General features: G+C 37.8%; 1 protein-coding gene across 1 annotated transcript in view; it reads right to left on the bottom strand.

The window, feature by feature from the left end:
- PDGFB (platelet derived growth factor subunit B) overlaps positions 1-21,157 on the bottom strand; it is a 34,148-nt gene that overhangs the window by 8,347 nt on the left and 4,644 nt on the right. The window contains exons 2-4 of the mRNA XM_070947549.1: positions 6,098-6,194; positions 3,229-3,318; positions 2,474-2,679 (exon numbers count right to left, since the gene is read on the bottom strand). Of these exons, the coding sequence (XP_070803650.1) occupies positions 2,474-2,679; positions 3,229-3,318; positions 6,098-6,194 (393 nt within the window). The remainder of the gene's footprint in view (positions 1-2,473; positions 2,680-3,228; positions 3,319-6,097; positions 6,195-21,157) is intronic.

Raw genomic sequence — 21,157 nt, 5'->3', positions numbered from 1 at the left:
ATCAGAATCATTCTGGACAGAGAGGAACGCTGGTTTGAAAGAGGGGTCAAAGAGCCCATTTACAATAAGATTGAACAGCATCTCTCAACAGAGGGGGAAGGATATGACACCACCTATTCCCTGTTTACAACACAATCCTTTTAACAACTCCAAGAAGATCCCACATCTATTTGCACTATTCAGGTGACCCTGAGGGTACAGATAATCCTCCAAGTGGCCTCAACGATTCTCAGAAAGAGTGCTAACGACCAGATGACTGCAAGGAATATAAATCTTTCCATCTTCCTCCATTCAGTCAGAACCAAAGAAGCTTCTTGGATGAGAAGTGAAATATTTTCAAGGAAAAATGAAGTCTAGCTTTTTTGAAAAAGCTCCTTTGGGACAATCATGACCTGGATGACTGAGAATCTCCATAGACATTTAGCTTGCAATCGTCCCTGTCTGCTTCCCCATTGATTTTCTGGGGAAGCCAGCAGAGAAGATTGCAAATAGTGATCACATGATTGCAGGATGCTAGGCAATCAGAAGTACATGTAAACAGGTTGCCAAACACTCATATCATGATCACGTAACTGTAGGGGGTGGGGTGTGATGTTTTGAAATGGCCAAAAGTGTTTTACGGGGCATAAAGACCCATTCTAATGCTATTGCAATTCTGGACCATCTTAAAATGAATGGTCATAAGTTGAGGACTAGCTGTATTACCTGTTACTTGTCTATCAGCAGCTGCAAATCTTACAAATTCTCCATTCATTTCCCCATGTTTGGAACATAAACACGATTTGTCTATTTTTTTTAATGCTATGTGATTTGCCATTGTATCCTAGGCTTGCTTTTAAAGATCCTTTTACTGTGTAGGAAGTTAGCATCCACCCCTCTCCTAGAAGAATGAAATATTCTAGGAAATATTAAAGAGGCAGAATATTCCGGCTGTTTTTGGCCGGGAAAACGGCCTGAAAACAGCTCAAAAACAGCCCGAAAAATAGCCTGAAAAACAGCCAAAAACGGGTGGGGGCGAGGCCAGCCGGTGGTCCAATTTGCCAGTTCTCCAAACCGTGCAGAATTAGAATAATCGGTTTGGGCAAACCAATCCGAACCGGCATCAGCCTGTCTCTGCCCACTGTCCATTTCTTGAAGGCAGCAACACACAGTGTCATCCTCTCCCAGTGTACCCAGGCCATCAAGAGGACAACTTCTACCTATCTGTCATTTTCTCCTTCTAGTTCCAGTGACAAGAAAATGCCATTACTATGGTATTCTCTTCCCTTCGGTTCCCTCCCCCTCCCTCCCTTTCTTAGCGGCATACATCAACCAGAGGTTGTGGTAGGTATAATGCAGATAGAATATCATGCTCTCGTTGTGGTCAAATAGAGTGAAGGAGCTAAAGAGATTTCTCAAGCCTCATTCCTTATCCTGAGCATGTGATGAAGTTTCCAAATAATTGGAATGAGGTTTACGAAGGATGAGAAACAGATACTAGCATGGAGAAGGGTGTGAGGTGGCTTGGAGAACAGTGTTCATTTGTCAGGAGAAAAATGACTGAAAATGAGTGAGGTAAAACAGATCTTGTGGAGTTCAGGATGGTGGAGGCAATTGGAATGTGACAGAATGGTGGGGCTGAGGTGTGGTGCTTGAGGCAACATTTCTCAGTGGAGCTGGGAGCTAGACCAAAACTCTGACCTGAGGGAAGTAGCAGCTGGCTAAGATAGCTGAAGGCCCCAGGCCTTAAATCAGCCCCTGCTCCAGTGCTGCTGACAGTGAGTGCCACTATGCAGGGTGTCCAAAAGGGCATAGATCATGGGGTAGACAGATGGGTGGAGGAAACTGCAACACTCCTGCAGTCATAAGTGCTGGGGGCCGGGTAGACAGCTGAGGCTTCCCAGGTCGTGGCAACTTTGTGCCATGTTGGTGTGTTGGGTGGGTGGCTGTGGTATCCTGGGTTGCAGAAACTTTGTACTGTGCTGGTAATCTAGGTGGGCTGCTGAAGTTTTCTGGGGCAGCTGCAGCTTTGTGTTGCAGTACAGTCCCCTTCAACTTGTATGAAGCCTATACTGGGCCTCCCCCAACTCTCTGGGGAACCTCTGCACTCCTTACTTAGGACTCTGACTGTTTAATGACCAGCAATTCTTACTTAACAACCACAACTAGGAATGTCAAGATTGTGGATGTTGAGTGAAGTGATCACATGACATCTCACTTAACCATTTTGGTCAACAACTGAGATTCCAACACCAATTCTGTTTGTAAATTTAGGACTGTCTGTATCTTATTCAAGAAACATTCATAGCCATTAAAACCAAATTTGTTCCAACACTAGGAGATAATTTAGGCAGGGTTCAGGAGCACAGATACTAACCTTGTTTTCAAAAGATGTCAGATAGGTTTATTGCACTTTATCAACTTTAAAATGAGATAAATTAAGATTCAAAGAAGATTCAAAAACTGGGAGAGAAGAACAGAGATATCTGTATACCTGGATATGTCGCACCCGAACTTGTGTGGGACGACATTGCATCGCTCGGGTATTGCAACAGCCTGTGCACCGTTGCACTTCTACACAGGGTGGCCACACAAGAAAATTGGCATTTGTTGAATCCACCATGCTCCGGGAGATTTCAAAGACTTCAGATCGTGTCTTGCACTCAGCAATTACTGCTGGCTCAATAGGTTCTGCTCCGGCTAGAAAAACCCAGAAGAAAAATTCCTGGTGAAATCAATTTTGAAACTCATGACTGTTTTCCTTATTGCATGTTTTACTGTGTTTCATTTTATTCAGAAGTGTTTGGGGGCATTTCTCCTATATATTTTGAAGCTGTTAGAGGAGTCTTTGTAAGCTTTCTATTGGGCAGGAGATGAAAATATTTCACCAAATATATATCTTAGTTATTTACCAATTATCTTACATATCCCTCCATTATAACCAAATTTATTATTCTGCTCCCTTAAAAAACAAACTATTTTAATTAGTTGATTCACTTAAAGGATTATGATTTTCCATCTGCAGAATTTAAGATTCTTTTAAATGCATGTAATTAACCAATATTCCCATCTCTAAACTGGCAGCAAAACAGATTCCAAAGATTGAAACTGTAAAGAAGACTTTATTTGGTTTGGTAGAAGATAGGGCTGGTTTATATGTGCAAAAACTAAAATTTAAGTCTTTCTGGACTAAATCTAATCCCATACTTTACTTGTTGAAATATAGTAGCCAGCATGTCTACAGCCTACCTAAACTTCGTCTTCCACGGGACAAAGGAACAAGATTTTCACCACCATGCATTTGGGTAAAATTCATGTATGAACTAGAGGTATCTTCATCTGCAAAAAGAGGGGGAAAAAACAATTATAAGTAAATTAGTATATAAGTTGCATCACTACAGCAAATACCTGAATTCCACATAAGTATTTTGAAATAAGGAGGTGAAAATGTGCAGGCATTTTCCCCTGTAAGAAGGAATTATAAGTGATAAGCAATGATATACCTGTAAACTGCAGGGAAAATACAGTGATGCAAAGGTAAGGATTCTCCCAACCTTAAAAAATGAAATTCTTTTTTCCAACATGACACAAAATGTATTTCTAAGCAAGGAGAAAAATAAGACTGTACGTTTTGGATTTTCATTTTTCAGCTACAAGATGAGACTATAATTCTGTAGTAGAAGCCAAATTCTAGCAATCTGAAATTGTGACAGTGAATCTCAAAATCTGTACTTCTTATCATACCCCTTAATAGCCACAGTGGAAACTATTTGACAATTTATTTCAAGTTCAGATAATGTGGTGCTTAACACCATTAAGACCATTTCAATGGAAATTGATAATAAATAGCACAGCAAATTAATTTGATATAAATTGTACAATATATTTCTCTACATTCTGTGTTTATTTCCAGATATCCTCAGGTTACATCATATTTCCTATTATGTTACATTTTATATATTTTATACCCAATAAATCATTTTAATAATAACATTTATTCTTTAGATTTTACCTGTAATCAAGTGTTGCTTGCATTGGGCATATTTTAGGTTTTTTTTCAAAAAACCCCCACAAAATTGTAAATATGAATAAATCTGAATGGTAAAATAAATTATTTGATTGATTTCAGTTGCCTTTGAACAAATCTGGCTATTTATTCATCTGTTCAGGTCTGTACTTTGTCAAACTAATAGAGACACTTCAAGATCTCAGGCCTTTGTAATTTTATCCTTCCAAAGTGAAGATGTAGGTAAGTATAATAGTTCTAAGGAGGATGTATTCAATTTTAGCCAATTGGGTCTTCTGGGGGGATGGGTAAAAGATAAGGCTGCCAGCTTTCTTTATAAACATTCTCTAACATTTTCCCATAGGAAATGCTGAACAAAGCAATTCCCATCACATCAGCCAGAGCTTCCTTGGAGTCAACAAACCCCTCCAGATTCCAAAGTCAATGGCAGTATTTGAAGATAGTTCCTACACAGTTGTAGGCTTTTCATTTATGAACTACTTAAAAGTAAAGCAGATATTATTTCTGGGGAATAATTCTGAACGTAAAAAATAAGTAATAGAAAGCCTGTAAGAAAAAAGGAGAACGAACACAAAGTTTCTACAAGCACTTGACTGAGTTCTGTGTTTAAGGCTAAAAGAAATAAAGCCTCAGTTTTTTTACAGCGGATTCTGCAGATATCAAGACTTGATATATTGTAGATTCAGCGCCCAACTATATAAATTTTGATTCTACAATATTCTAAAAGGCTATTATTCCCAGATTCATTGTCCCTAAAACCTCCCAACTCCCAAAGGAAAGAGCAAGATGAATCATGACATCAAAGCTTTATCACTAATCCATGGCACTGAACTTAATTGGATCTTCCCATCTTCTTCATCCATCCCCCATTTTCTGGAATTTTATCAGGGCAGGGTGGGGGCTGTGATTGTGCAAAGGTTAAACAGACAAGGGAAAAAATAGCAATGCTGTTGACTTGAAACAAATCTTCTATTGAAAAACAGAGGTCTCCAGTTAACCTCACCCTTCCCCCAAGGGTGTCTTTCCAGATAGGGCAGTAAAGCTACTGCTGACCAGGGCAACAGGCCCAGCTGTGGAAAAGCCAGTGCTGCTAATTTTGGAAGGCACCCTATTGTATGGGTTGTGTAGCCGGGACAGGCGGGTGGAGAAGCCAAGCAACTTTAAGGGAAACAATAGCAGAACACAGCTGGTGCCCTCCCTCTTTTTTTCCCTCCTCCCCTTACAGGCATTTTGAAAGGGAGCGGGAATGCTTTTGAGAACGTGCCAGTGGTCCAACTGGCATCGGAAACAAAGACAGGAAATTCTGTTCCCCCGTAGATAGTGTCTCGGCAAAGATTACAAAGCTACCAATAGACAAACACAAGAGAGAAGGCAGGGGATGGGGAGGGGACAGGCGGGAGCAGAGGTTGGATCAGAATGGAATCTGTGAAGAAAATGTTTATAAATACATTCCAGGGCCAACCCAATGGCCATGACGCGTGCTCACATTCCTGCACGTGCCAAAGCCTATTCAATCTGGTCTGTGACCTCAGTCCTGAGACAGGTATCCCCAACTCTCTCTGCAGCCTGGTCCAATCACCACAGTAAAACAAAACATTAACTCTCCTCTCATTACCTGATGTCATTCATTTTTCCTTTTATACAGACTAAAAATCAAAAGCCAGGGAAATGAATAATGGATGACTAATATCTGATTTCAAGCACAGAAGATTATAACATCACAGTCTAATTTTTTTCAAACACTAGGAATTATTACAGACTGATTAGAAAATAATAAACATTATTTTGTTTATTTAATATGCCCCTGCTACATTATGAATTGCATGTTAAACTCTGTTCAAGCCAAACACTAAAATATGCTATAGAATTATTCTATGGGTGAACTGCCACATACTATGGGGAAGAAGGAGCTTTTCAAACCAGATGTAACCTATGGTTTTACTGTGTGTAATCTGAATCTAGAAAACACATAATTCACAATGGCAGTTATCAGGTGGTATACAAATGCATTTGTTGTTGCTTCACTGTTGAACATATCTCAACATATCTGTTGAGATTTATTAAAGAGGAACATTTGGTGTGGAAATTTACCTACGGATTCTATCTGCAGGACCTGCTGGAGGTCTCTGATGGAGCGCACCGAGCTGTCACGCAGCAATTCATATATTTCTTCAGGAATGGGGTCTCCCTGCCAAACCAAAAAGAAAAAAAGTTATGTTAAATAGCTCTCCTGTGACAGTTTTGTACCAATTTTATACATTTCTCACAGAGTAAATTCTTATACACCCTTTTCCAACCTGGGACCCTCCACATTTGTTATAATTACAGTTACGAGATTCCAAAAGTGGAAAACTTTATAGTCTCATTGCACCTGGAAATTTTTTTTGATTAAGACAGGCTGAATTAGCCAAAAAAGAGAAGATAAGGAGAAATGTGCACATATTTTAAAGTGCAAACATCAGGAATAGTGTGTTCACCATCCATGTAATAATCTTTCACATTTTCTCTTTAAGAAAAAAAAAGTATAACTTGGGAGACCTTTACTGTCATACATCCAGTATATTCTGAATATTCCATTAATCAGCTGATCTTGAGATTGTTCCAATCACCCTTTATCTGGAAATGGTTATTATAGTATAATCTTATGCATGTTAATATAGGTCTACCTATATTTATTGGAGTTTACTTCCCTGCTTAATACTGCAGCCTTGTTATATATCTGATATTAAAGCCAATAAATAGTTTTTAATCTGCAGTGCAACTTGATGTTTGCATTAAACTGTTGAGCCATTGAGATCATGCACTATTAAAATTAAAACAGTACCTATTACATTAAACTATGCTGCTTCTATCTAAAATGCTATCATATACATTTTATCAAACACTGGACTGTAATGTCAACAAAGCTGGATACTCCTTTAATTAAGGAGCAAATTACGTATGGGAAATGCAGCGTGATTTGTTTAAAAGAAAAGCAATTTTAAGACAGAGCAATGGAGAGTACAGGATAAGCTGCTGGAGTGTTACATTTTCTCCCAGAAAATTTCTTCATTAATGTTTTTACCAAATCTCATTAAATTTCAAGTGCAAAATACAAAAAAGCAAAGAAAAAAGAAATAAAGAAAAGTGAAAAAGCAAAATTGGGGAATGTGGGCAAAAAGATGAAAAAAACCTATGACAAAAATTAAATTTTGATTTTCTTTGATACAGATAAAACCTAAAAATCAATGAGCCTTTAAACTGCAATAAATCATGAAAAATAGTACTATCATTATAAACAAGTCTAATAATCAAAACTCAAAGGTAAATTTTCATTTCTTTCAGTTTCAAAGAAAAAAAAAATCAAAAAGTGGTTTCCAAGTTGAAAATCTAGATAAAGCTTTAATCCAAGCTGTCAATTTTGCCATTCCCACCAACTCCATTAATTTCATCATCCAATCTTGCATGAAATTAATCCTTCCATCTTTAGACATAGCTAAGGCTTGCTGCTGTTGTCATATATATGAACAAAGTTCCAAGTTTTGTTTATTGTTCTTTTTTAGAATTTCTTCATTCTAAACAATAGTTGGTAGTTCTGCTCTCCCCAAGAAGTTCTTCCAAATTAAATGCACATTCATGTGGTATCACTGGGATAAATTATTTGAAGTGAAAATATGGAAAATGGAGAAAGGATTAAATATACCAATGTTCTTCTTTATATACTACAGTTAGCAGCTACACAACCTGTTCTGCATTTGTCAGATTATTGTCAAATGCAAATCCTCCCTCCCATTGCTTCTAGTGTATTAGCTGTAACAACATTCTATTAATACAGCTTTGTATATGCAGTACATGCAAAGTTTTTACTAGTTCCATTCTCAGCATTGCAGACAGTATGGCTGTGCGTACTTCATAATTTTTGAACAAGTGCAAGCACAGCATCTCTCTATGATTCAGAATTGATAATACATGACTTCTTTAGGCTTCTGTCTGCAGCTAAGAAAAGATGTGGCTGCTTTAAAAATCAGTTTGATAGTTACTTTAATGAGTTTATTTTGAAAAAAGACCATGTTCCCTTAATAAGCAGCAGAGAGGTGCTACATTCATCTGTGCCCAAAAATTAAACTGTAATGCAAAAACAGCCTGAAGAGTGTTGCAGTTTAACATGATGGGACAACTGAATACTTTTATAGTTAATAAAATGTTCTAAAAATTGACACAGCTTAATTTTTTCTTCAATTGTTAACATCTAATACTTTATATAGCACAAACCATTCTAGATGGTGTTTTGGGTGCACCAAATTAATCATCACCTTGATAAAGAGGGGATCAGAAATCCCTAGTTTGTGATATCAAATACAATTTTGTTTTTAAAAAAGGAACCTAGTCTTCTTTCAAAAATCATCATCATCTTTTTTTGGTAGTGATTTGAAAAAGAAATATAGCTGTCAGACAAGTGAGGTTAGGATCAAATGGAAGCACTTCAGATGCCTACTTTAAAGACTTTAATGTCCAAACATATTGGGCTTGACTCGCTAAGTAGTTCTGCTCACCTCAAAATTGAAATCTATGGAAGCCACTTAAAAGATAATGCTTCTGGTCAGTACTATGAAGCTCTACCAGGATATAGGTGGAAGGAGAAGTCAACTTGTGATCTCCCTGCCAATCACACTCAGTTTTTTGCAGTCTCCAGAATTCCATAATCACACTGGCAAAATACAATGACAAATGGTGATTTTTGAATGGTGCTATTTTTTGGTCTCTAAAAAACGATGAACTGTAATAAATCTGTTGCATTTCCAGGAGACTTCATGTATCTGCTTTTCTGTTAAAATGTTAATTCTGTGCTCTTTAATGATACCTTCACATCACTAACAAAGCTCCTTGTAGCCCTCAAGACTAAAAATAACTTTGGAAATAGAAATGCATCCTCTGGAACAGCTGACTAGCTCTGCATTAAAGCTTGTATTGGAGAGCCTCCTGTTATTTTGCAATCATGGTCAATAGCATAAAACCCAGTATCCATAGGAACGTCTCTTGTGCTGAATCAGATCATTAATAACCCAACAGTAACTATTTAAATTTTCAGACAAGAATCTTTCCAGGAACTGAGCCTCGGACTTTTTGCATGCAAAGCATGTGCTCTACTACTAAACTATGGCATCTTTCCTAATGAATAAGTCACCAATGCTTTTTTCTTTTAAGAATGCATTGCATTAGTTTTAACCTTTGCTTTAATAATAAATTGAGATCTATTTTTATGATACAATCCTCACAATTAGAGGCCCAACCCTGATGTATTAACCATAGTTAAAGACTGACTGCAGAAAACAATAAGGAAACATTTCTGCATAAATGTTTACTTATGATCACAGTACTCCCTATTGTTTTCCTTAACTGAAAAAACAATGTTTTAAGTGCTGTACTGGGATGTGAATGCTGGGGATTTTGCTGCTGCAATTCAGGATGTAGCATATGGATTAAACTAAAGTACTCTGTAGGACAAAATGGGCTCCATTCAAAAAAGACATTGCCTATATCTGAGTACTATTTTTAAGAATCTTTCCCATTTTCTCAACATTTGGCTAGATTATAATTGGAAGTACATTAGGTGTGGAAATGTACAGGATGTCATCTGTTCATCATGTTTCCTTCATAAATCACCCTCAACTCCAGATACCCGAACTTAAAGTATTAATCCAAAAATAACAATCTGGGATCATTAATTCTTGTTTTGCATGTATACGTTGTTTACAGCCTTCCAACAATGCTAACGTTTGAGCATATGCATGTAAAATATTAGTTTCTGGACATACTTTATATGTCTGAATTATATATTGCATTGTTTTGACCTTGATTTGGAGATGAAACAAAAGTATGTTTGAGACTGCTAAATTATTCAGGAAGCATTTCCCTCTCTTCAACAAAATCAGACATCTTTTGGTCTTTATAACAAGATTGTTACTAGATTATTTAGAAACAGGAACTTTTTATTTTAAATATAAAATAGGACTAGGCATATCTAGTTCAAATCTTTACTTGGATATGATGTTTCCTGAGTAACCTTGAGCCAGTTATTAAGGTACCAGTCTATTATTTTATTAGGAGGATAAAATGGGATGAAATGGATAAAAAGGCATGTATGAGATGACTGGAGTGATCCTCCATATATTATTGAACTACAGTCAGCATTACAAATAGATACTATGAGTTTCAGAGAGCTGCAGGATTTCAAAGGATTAGTTTTACTGTAGTTTCAAATGCAACACAGCTGAGCCAGAAATAAACTGGCTCAATTCTCATATATGCCATTATTGTGGGATAAGAATAGTCGAGAGTTGCTTTCAAATTGTTGGAGAATCCATGGGCGAAAGGTTTTCAGAGTCATTGTTTATTAATATCTACAGAACCACAGATTCATCTACCACTGATAAATGCCATCTTGAGCTCCATGGATGAAACACAAAATATAATTAACTGGTCAGTCAAATTAGGGGTAATTTAGATATATATCTTCCCTTTTCTATAATAGCTTAAAGCAGCTTCTATGGGGATCTCCTTTCATTTTATTCACTGAATAACCTCATCGATTGTCCTATATTCTAGAAGATAGTCCTCTGAACATTTGTTCAGCCAAAGTATGATTTAAAAGTAAAGAAATAAATTAATAGGGAGAAATACACCCTGAACTACCCACTTGTAGTTAGCATCTGGACAATAAACTGATCAGATGAGCATTCTAATCTTATTTACTATAGTTAAAAATCAATTGTGTATGTGTGTGTATCCATCTGTCCATACAACCAAGAGCCAGTTTGGTCTAGTGGTTAAAGTACCAGGCTAAAAACCAGAGACTGTTTTAGTTCTGCCTTAGACTCCTTCCTTCCTTCCTTCCTTCCTTCCTTCCTTCCTTCCTTCCTTCCTTCCTTCCTTCCATCCATCCATCCATCCATCCATCCATCCATCCATCCATCCACCCATCCATCTTTGTTTTCAGTTCAAAAATTAAGCCTGCATTAGCTTAATAAACAAGAATGCTTACAGGGTATTTACCTAGAAAGAAGAAAGCAATCTTCTATCCCAATCAGCTAAATAAAATATTATGGTTCCTCAAAGTATTGTGATTTTTCCTGTGAGTTTTTTTGGACATTCTTAGATCCATGTTTATTGAATTTTTATCCTGCCTTTTCCTCTGGGAGTTCACCATGGCATAGGCAGGTGTCTCTATTTCATACCCACAACAACCCCCTAAAGTAAGCTGGAAATAGTCTGACTGGCCCAAAGCCCCCCCAGTAAATATCATGCTTGCCTAGGGGCTTTAGAAACAAATAGACACATCTGGAATTTTAAGAACATATGGTATGCATTAGGGCTATGCAATGCTTTGGATTTGAAGGAGAAAAACCGTTTCAGAGCGTGCATGGCTGCACACATTGCACCTGTTGACAACTTCTTAAACTAAATGACTTTTCCCCAGGATTATGCTAGACATATGCTCCCAGGAAAAGACCCAGCTGTTTTAAGGAATTGTCCCCACCCCCAATCTGAAATACCATTTTCCCTTCAGATCCAAAGCCCTGCACTATCCTTATGCAAGCTCTCACAAAATGATTGCCACAGATGACTTGCCTATTTAATTAAATGCACAGTCAGTCATAAAGCATAATTTTACTAGAAAATAAACTATTGTCCCCTGACCATTATATCCTATCCTCTAGGTCAGCTTAATTTTGATTGTGGCAGCTTCATTTTGTGTTAAAAACAAAGTTTTCAGGCAGGCAGGTATATAATTCTCTTTGTAGCACATGGTGGCAGTCATCAATGGGCAGCTATGGAAGAAGGAGCCTAGCCAGTTGTGTATTAACCATTAAGCAGACTAAGCACGTGCTTAGGGCACCAGTCCCAAAGGGGGTACCACAAAGTTGAGAAAGAAAAAAAAAAACAATGAAGATTTGTTTCATTTGTATAGTATGTACAAAGGAGGGGGCACCAAGATTTGTCAGTGCTTAGGGCACCAGTGAGCCTTAATCCGCCACTGAGCCTAGCCTGTTAGGGAGCAAGGGTTGCTGAATGCCATGCAGAAGAAGCTTGAAGAATATCATTAGCCAGACCAGCCAGATAGTGAAGCACGATATTGAGTTGTTGGAAGGGCTTATGCCTGGGGGAGGAAGAAGTTAGTCCATGGGAAGTGAGGCAGGATAAACCAGGCAACATGTTGGTTGTGTTGGGCAAAGGAGATATGGCAAGTGATAGGAGTGGACAAAGGTGCTTGGCAGGGTGCATGAATGTGATCCTGCAAAGCCATGTACATTGGTATCCATAGATAAACTTTCCCCCTTGGCAACATTATTTTTCTCTATTGTAAAATTCCCTGGGACGTAAGAATGGTAATTAAGAGAATAAGACTGGCAGCCTTGGGGCCAACTAACATAAGTATCAATAGAAACAAATTGGAAAAAAAGTTTGCAGAGATCTGAAACATACAGTACTGATTTGAAAAGAAAAGGAGGGCGTTATCAATTAAGGTTACTTAATTGGTACTACAGTGGTTTAAAGCACCCTGTTATTAACACAGCTGCCTGCAATTTACTGCTGGTTCGAATCTCTCCAAGGCTCAAGGTTGACTCAGCCTTCCATCCTTTCTAAGGTAGGTTAAATGAGGACCCAGTTTGTGGGGGCAATAAGCTGACATTGTATAAATATACAAAAGTATGAAGGCTATTGCTTAACGCATTGTAAGCCGCCCTGAGTCTCCGGAGAAGGGCGGCATATAAATCAAATTAAAAAAAAAAAAAAAAAGGTTTGGGATTATGCTGTTACTGGTGAGTGTTACGATGGTATAACAATTGTTTTTGCCACTTGAAATAAACAGAATAGTTCTGAAACTTGTAAGTAAATTGTGTGACCACATAAAAGACACCAGACCATCAAGATACTTAATAGACAAGACAGAACATTAAAATCAAGATACTCACAAATGCTTGTGTTGAGTGCAAAATGATAGAAGTCAGGTGACAAAATGCATTGTAATAAAGGGAACTTGACAAGCATTTATAGACCAATGCTCAACTGCAAACAAACAGATCATTAGAAGGCAAGCTTCTGAAGAATAGATTATAAGAATAAGCTCCACTCCCTGTTCAGAGAGGTATGTTTAGGTGCCAACTTTTTCTTGTCAGAGATGTTATCAGTTGGACCAAAGCATGACAACACACCCATCTTGTAAAGTTCTTTATCCTCTGCCTCAGAGAAGGGTGTGCAGCCCTGGGGTACAATGTCTCTTTATTCTCTTTTTGGAGCAGATCTAATGGTTGAAGTTCTCTGTGCTCATGTTCAGGTGTACCACTGAATACAGATATTCTTTTCAATAAACAATACATTAGAGGTTAACTTGTATACATTTTTAAGGTTCTCTGTACTTAGCAGGAAACTGGTCCACTTTAAAGTGGTTCTGGGAAGGGACATAGTCAATTTCAGAAAAGGGGCTGTTTGCAGGAAATGATATACATAAGCTCCAGGCAAGGAGGTACTCAACTCTAATAAGGAAACATATGATCTGCAAATTACCATTGGAAAAAAGGTAGAATGGGAATAAGGAGATCTACCCATGAACCAATTGGAGTAGTAAGAGATATTTTCTGCTCAGATGCTATGAGGGTAAGGTTGCATATAGAGTAGGTTAATAATCTCTTTTTAACTGTTAAGGAGTTCAAAGAAGGGTCTTGCCTGCTTAGTTATCCAATGCCTTGGAGCTGGCTTTGCATCCCTGCAGGGCTATGGATGCCTATCCCAGTAGGCTTTGTAACTTCTTTTATCTCTTTACCTTTCCTTCAAAACTTTCTTGTGGTTTTCCTGTGAAGAGGGTCTACTGGCATGCCCACAAGCTAGCAAGCACACACATCCAAGGGCATGTGTGCACACCAGAAATGGCTGTTGGGCTTTACTATTATAGAAGTCAATACCTGGACTGCAGCATGTATCTCCAGTAAATTGCTTAGTTTTTGAGTTTGAATCAAGGTAAAAAAAATTCATTCCGTTTCAGCAGGCAGAGATTCTTCAAACAAGGACAAGAATTCAATTACGAATCAATTTTGGTGTCAAGTCTTCCAACAGGTCAGCAATTTTTTCATTCTTAAGGGGGGGAGGGGTGTTGAGCCAGGTCGTTATTTCTTTCTTTACTTATATATATTTTAGATTCACAAATAATTCCAAAATATGACTTATTTCCTTTTGCTTAGTGCATTGTACAAATTCAGTCAATGAAATTCAGTCTGGAAATGCCACCTTATCACTTAGCACAACTGTAAGTGTCAATACAGGCATTCTAGTTATTCATTAACTCATATTTAAAGCATACCTTTTAGTGTATTGTGCGTATCCCACAGGCTGACTTCCTCTACTCATTCACACACATCTAGCTCATCAATGTAATCCCTCCCACTCTTCCATAAAGATATGCATAAATATCTACTTTTCCTTAACTATTACACTTGTTTATGCATGATTGTATGATATGGAGATATTTCACTGGAATTGCAAGGCAATTAAAAGATTAAATTCTCGTTTATTGACAAGAGTCTTACCGTATTCCAGCCTGAGTGAAGCCTATGAAGGCATAAGAGTCACATAAAGGCCTGGTTTATACATCACAATAAATTATAATTTGTACTGTATGCAAAATCATAATGATACAAATGCTGCACAACAATTAAGTCCCTAAATATATAAATGACAGAAATGGAGAATAAGGTAGATCTGTTGAAAATCAACTCAACAGAACCTCAAATTTGGCTTGCCTTCCCTCCTTAGTTGCAAATAGTCTGTACAATTTGATTCCATTTATTTTATAAACATTATTTTTGATGGCACAGTTCTAGGAATGACACACAACTCTTTTAACTTAACCAACTTCTGTCCTACCACAGCCATTGCAATTTTAGCTCTAGGGTATTTTTTTTCCCATAGGCAGACTTTTGCCTAGCTACATGAAAACTTGCTTCCTGGTTTATTTAAATCAACTCTAAGATGCAATAACTTGATAGAGACTGGCTGCATGTGCAATCTTTACCTAATAGTCAAGGTGGAAATAAAAAACCCTACAACTACATTTCCTCTGCTCCCACTAATAAAAAATATAACAACAACAACTTGCCATTGTTTTATGACCACTCCAATTCAGCTGCCTAAAGTAACTACTTCCTTCTTTCTTGTGGTAGGGCCAACCCTGTATTTTCATTCTCCATCACTCCCTGTAAATTAGGTATCCCAGATAATCCTGAATATCTGATGTGCAAACAGGAGAGAAAAAGCACTCTGCAGGTATGAAATAAAGGCAACAGTATGGAAAAGACTATGAATTGCCTTTGCACAGGATTTATATGAAAGGTAGAACATTAAAAAGTACTGGATACTCCCACTAATCAAAAGCATAAGCAATAGTACTTCAAGATTCCTCTAGATTACTAAAAGTTCAGCAGTTCCTTATATTTATTCTGAACTTCCCCATCGAAATATATTTCATTCCTACATGACTCCAAGGAAACATAACGAAACTCAAATAGGTTGGAGATATTTTTAAAGATGCTTCCCCAAAGGTTATTTTTGGATATTGTTGGGACTGGTTTTGAATTCTTAAAGCTATAGTCCTAACAGACTCCCAAAAGGTACCCTGCTGGGGAAGGTTTTAAAAAAGAATGATACACAACTGTATTTTAAACTGTTTTATTTGGATACTGAATCTGAATATCCAGCATGCCAAATCAGGGCATGGAAGATAACAAGGAAGAAAATAACTTTAAGTTTGTAAATTCTTCCACTCCAGCTCCTTTTCTGCCCCCCAAAATAGAATTATTTTATTATCTCATTATTGAAGTTAAGGGAAAAAGATATTAACAGAAGAGCAAAAACTGGTTGCAAATTAAAGCAGATCAATTTCCACATACTTTGATGGTACCATGGTATTAAAGGCTACCTATAATGATAACTTCTTTTTTTCCAACAAAACAGCTCATCCATAATGTTGAATAGTCCAAATCCAACCTTGAAATCCAATTTGACATTCACTCATTCTCTTGTGCTATTCAAATACTTTACAATATTTTGAAAAGGGGTGGATTCTTGTTAAGCCAACACATTTCCATTCTTCAAAGGAAAATAAAAAAAAATAAGACTGAAGAAAGATGGGGGCTGCAAAAAGAGGACAGAACACAAAGAATCAAGCATGAAATATTATCCAGACTTCAATATATGCAATCTATTAGCCTATCTGCCAGGTCCCCACCAAACATATGTGGACCAGAGTTCCTTACAATAATTAAAAGTTATGGCTTTGTGCTAGACCAGGCTGCAATGGGTATTATACACCTGCATAAAGAGAAAAAGAAAGCAATAATATATGATATATATATATATATATATATATATATATATATATATATATATATATATATATATATATATATACATACATGCATATGTTTGCATAGACACAGATGTAAGATGCATATGTTTGCATAGACACAGATGTTCTTCACTCTGAAAATTGTGCTTGAGGTGGTAGTGGGAAAATACCATGACATTCCTCAGCATGGAGTAACATCAACGAGTCCCAGCAGAACCTGACAAGAGATACTTAAACTGTCTTAACCCCAAGGGCCCCAGTTTCCATGGCTCAAAGCATGTCTTTAACTCTTCTGTTGCCATAACCAAGAAATGGTATCCCCTGAAATGTTAATATATTTCCACTCTCACATATTGGTGGACAAGCCTTTGTTTTTTGACATTTTCTTCCATGAGTATGGAATCAAACACCATTTGAAATGCTATTTTTAAAAGAATACTTAAATTGAATTCTTCTATGGCTTTATGTGATTATATTCATCCAATATACTGAACCACAAACTAGCTAATCATCTTTTACCGTAGTATATTGTATGAATCTAGCTCATGTGATTATATTATGTTTCACGTATCACATGAATGCAGAAATATGTGGCTAAGCTAAGTTATGGAAATTCTAACTTTTACTCCCCTTCTGAGATTATCAAGAAAATAGTTCCACCCTGCATCTTTCAAGGCACAGTCCAAATAAAAGCAAAATGGAGTGTCTTTCTCAAAAGCTGGATGCATACATATGAAACCTGGCAAGAATGTCATTCTCAAGGGCTCATCACATTCAAGTGCAACATGAATTTGTTTTGCAACCTGCTATTTGCTTTAGGATGCTGCAGGCCCATTTCTTTTCCAATCACTGGGCACTCCATGATCATTTTACTTGGGTTGCTGAACTCCCGGCAGATGTATCTACCTATCTAATGCCTGAATGGGATTACAATGGGCTCCTTATATATGCCAATTTTGTACTTCTCTAGAAAAGTGCTAGACTTGTTTTTGATTACAGTTATTCACCTTTTGAAATAATATTAGCTCTTTCTTTAAAAAGATGTAGCAGCCTAGCCCATTTAAACCATGGTTCTGCCAACTGTGATGATGGTTCTATCAGCAATAAGTGGATTACAGTCTCTCTCTCTCTCTCTCTCTCTCTCTCTCTCTCTCTCACACACACACACACACACACACACACACACACACCAACAAATGGCTTGTACAGCCATACTTACTGCTACTTTGATGGGGGACACCATTTTGCGTACCTCAGTACCTTAGATGCTACTTCCAGGTACAGCCAGCTGTAACCCTTCACTTCCAGCACTCCCATTCTCATAAGCACTTGCCAATTGGGATACTTAGGGGTTGGGGTGGAATTGAGGGAAGTTCTACCCCTTTCTGAGCCCAAGTGACAGGTCAGAGGTACAGCAGGGTGGCATAAGATGAAGCAGGAAGGAGATCAATGCAACCCTCCAAATAGCCACTGACAGGTTAATAGATCAGAGTTGGGCACAGGATGAAACAGGAGAGCTTCACTTATCTCTCCTTCTTTACTCCACTATTAAAAATCCACCAGTAAGAGTCCTCCAGACCATATACTTATGTTCAAAAATCATCCAAATGACAAAGGTGTTTCTTCAAAAGACAACAGGACTATGTTTCTTCCTTGAGGAAGAAGACATTTTGCTTCTCGTCTTCTTCTTCGAACAAATATAGTCCAGTTGCCTTTTGAAAAAGCACCTTTGAGACAATGACCTGGATGACTAAGAATCCCCATAGCTATCCAAGTGACAAGTCACCAACACACCACCAATGACCTGTTAGTTTGGATAATTTGAAAGGTGTTTAAAGTTTCTGTCTCGGGCACCAACTCCCAGTTACCAAGTGTGGCCAGTCACATTTTCAAGGCAGTGACTGGAAGTTGTTGGTTTTTTTCTTGCTGACAATTGAGGTTGTATGGGAGGAGAAACATAGGCCGAAGAATCTATCAACTGCTGCCCTCATCTTATTCCACATTAAAACTAAGGGCAGCATCGAAGGACAGTTTTGCAACAAAGGCAGTAATTTGACTGTCAGAGCCAAGTAAATTATGATGAAATAGTTTTGTGCTGGCTCAAGGATGGGAGGAGGCACATTAATGTGATGGCCACAAGGAACATTCGACAGAAGACACTCAGACAGATATATGAATTGTCTGCTAGTTTACTTTAAGCACTTTTCTCACACTTTGATTGACAGAATCTCTGCTCTTCTTCATATATAAGACTGGAATCTGCTCTTCTTCATATATAAGATTGGAATCCAAAATGTTTAATAAATATACATATAAGCAAATTTTGCTCTCTGAACATTATTTTGCCCTTCATCCTAAAGGTACTCAAAATCCTTCATTTAGCGCTCTCTCTACACACACACACACGCACACAAACTATACTCCCAGAAGAATGCCATCAAATTTGCAGAGTCTGAAATTTCATTCAAAATGCAAAACCTGTAAAATGTAGGCATGATTGGAGCAGCCATCAAGTCTTCCTCAATAAAAACATTCAGACCCTAGCAAAGTAAATTTAGACCCTAGAAAAATAAAAATAGACACAAACATTTCTTATTCTCATCTATGCATTGTAACATAGGACAGTTTCACCACAGACTTATTCCTGTGAGAACTATGTGCAATTAAAATAGCAAGTGGCAATGGAAAGACCTTCACTGCAGCGAACATAGAACTCTAGATAGCCTTCCCTGGCATACTGAATGAAAGTAGGGATTTCCTAGTGGGCAGATGACATTTTGGAGCAAAGGGGTAGCATACACTGGGATAACATATACTGCCAAGGACTAGAATTCCTGCAACCCTATCCTGCACACAAATACAAAGCAGCACATGAGCAAGCATCTGAAGGTACAAGCTTAACGCTGATCTGTGTGATTAGCCAAATGCTATGGAGAATCCTGGTTTCGAGACTTGCACTTAGACTACAAGAACAAAATGGAAACAGGAGAAAATATAGTTGGCCTATATGTTCAAACCAGTAAGCCCAACTCTTTAACCACATACCCTTTATGGATTGAGTAACAATGAAATGACTCTGGAAAGTTTCACAACCACTTTCTTGCGGCCATAAAGGACTTGTCTAAAAGGAAGAACTGACGTAATTCTATAGAATTTTTAAGGAAGGAAAATCCTATATCCAGCATCCACTTGTTCCCACACTCTGCTTTACTATATCTTCATATCCCTTGAGACTGTTAATTGTAGTACAAATATAAACAGCTGAAGTGCACTTAGGATTTTCAAAGCCCAGGACAAGAGCACCCAGGAAGATTTTTAAAAGAAGAGGCTATGCAACTTGCAGACATATATTCCACAAACCTTTTATTATTATTTTTTCCAGCCCCTACAATTACTGTATATTCTTGTATGCTCTTATATAAGTATCATACACACTGTATATAGCACTAGCACTGTAGCATTTAGACTTATATACTTCATAGTGCTTTACAGCGTTCTCTAAGTGGTTTTAAGGGTCAGCATATTGCCCCAACAATCTAGGTCCTCATTTTTTTTTAAATTTGATTTATATGCCGCCCTTCTCCGGAGACTCAGGGCGGCTTACAATGCGTTAAGCAATAGCCTTCATACTTTTGTATATTTATACAAAGTCAGTTTATTGCCCCCATAATCTGGGTCCTCTATAATTTTACCAATCTTGGAAGGCTGAGTCAACTTGAACCAGTCAGGATCAAACTCCTGGCTGTGGGCAGAGTCAGCTTGCAGTACTGCATTCTAACCACTGTGCCATCATGGCTCTTATATATAAAAGAGTAACAGTGCAAACTCTTGGACAATGCCATAATTTGTTGGCAAGTACTATCTGGAAGCCAAGCAAATGATATATCAATCGACATGTCAAACCTTTGGATAGGTTTAGCCCATTTTTAATTAGAAGAATAATCCAGAAATCCTCAAAAATAATGGTGGGGGGGGGACCCAGTGTACCCACTGGCTGCCCCATCTAATCCAAGCAAGCAATCAAGCAAGCAACCTCAAGCAAGTTCCATCTCCTCCTTAGGAAGCCACAAGTTTAAGGAGTTGGTAGATCTATCCGACAGATTTACAAAGGTGTAAAGTCACAAGTCAAGAAAAGCTCAAAAGGAGTCAGTGTTTCAATCAGGACCAAACAGGGAGTGACCAAATCAATCTCATGTCTATATCGACCTCAGTACAAATATAAATAGCATGAACTCTATCCTTATTCTGAAAAGCATTGCAATAGACTTGTAAACTTTGCATCACTGATTCACGTGTGTAAACATGCTATGTTCCCCCTAAAGAAGATGTATTCCTGCTTGAACTGATTGGAAGGCTGTTCCTCCCTTCAGTTTAGGTTAAGGGTCGGCAATTAATTCTCCCAAGAGACCACATGAGAAACTGGGACTGTTGTGGAAGGCTGAACCAATAGGGCTGTGAATGTCTATAGGCACGCACACACATGTAAATTGAAAAAAAATAGCAGTTGCCTTCAAAATAAAAGCAATACAATTGTATTGAGTGCTTGGCATACACTTATTTACATTCAATTTCTAATTTCTGATTGATTTCACACAGGCTGGATAGGGACAGCCAAAAGGCCAGATGTGGCCCAGGGGCCATAAAATGTCCAGGTCTGATTTAGGTGAGCGGCTGCCCTACTATGTAGGGCTTTTTTTTTTCTTTCCTCCACTGCTCAGATCTCCCCACCTTTTTATCTCTTGAAATAGGCAAAGCTTTTTTCCCCTGAAACT

This window comes from Pituophis catenifer, unplaced genomic scaffold (assembly GCF_029215685.1).
Source record: "Pituophis catenifer annectens isolate HBS135680 unplaced genomic scaffold, rPitCat1.0.hap2 SCAF_7, whole genome shotgun sequence".
In the NCBI taxonomy this organism is placed as follows: domain Eukaryota; kingdom Metazoa; phylum Chordata; class Lepidosauria; order Squamata; family Colubridae; genus Pituophis; species Pituophis catenifer.
Note: the sequence above shows the minus strand (reverse complement) of the source record. Positions and strands in the feature narration are given on the sequence as shown.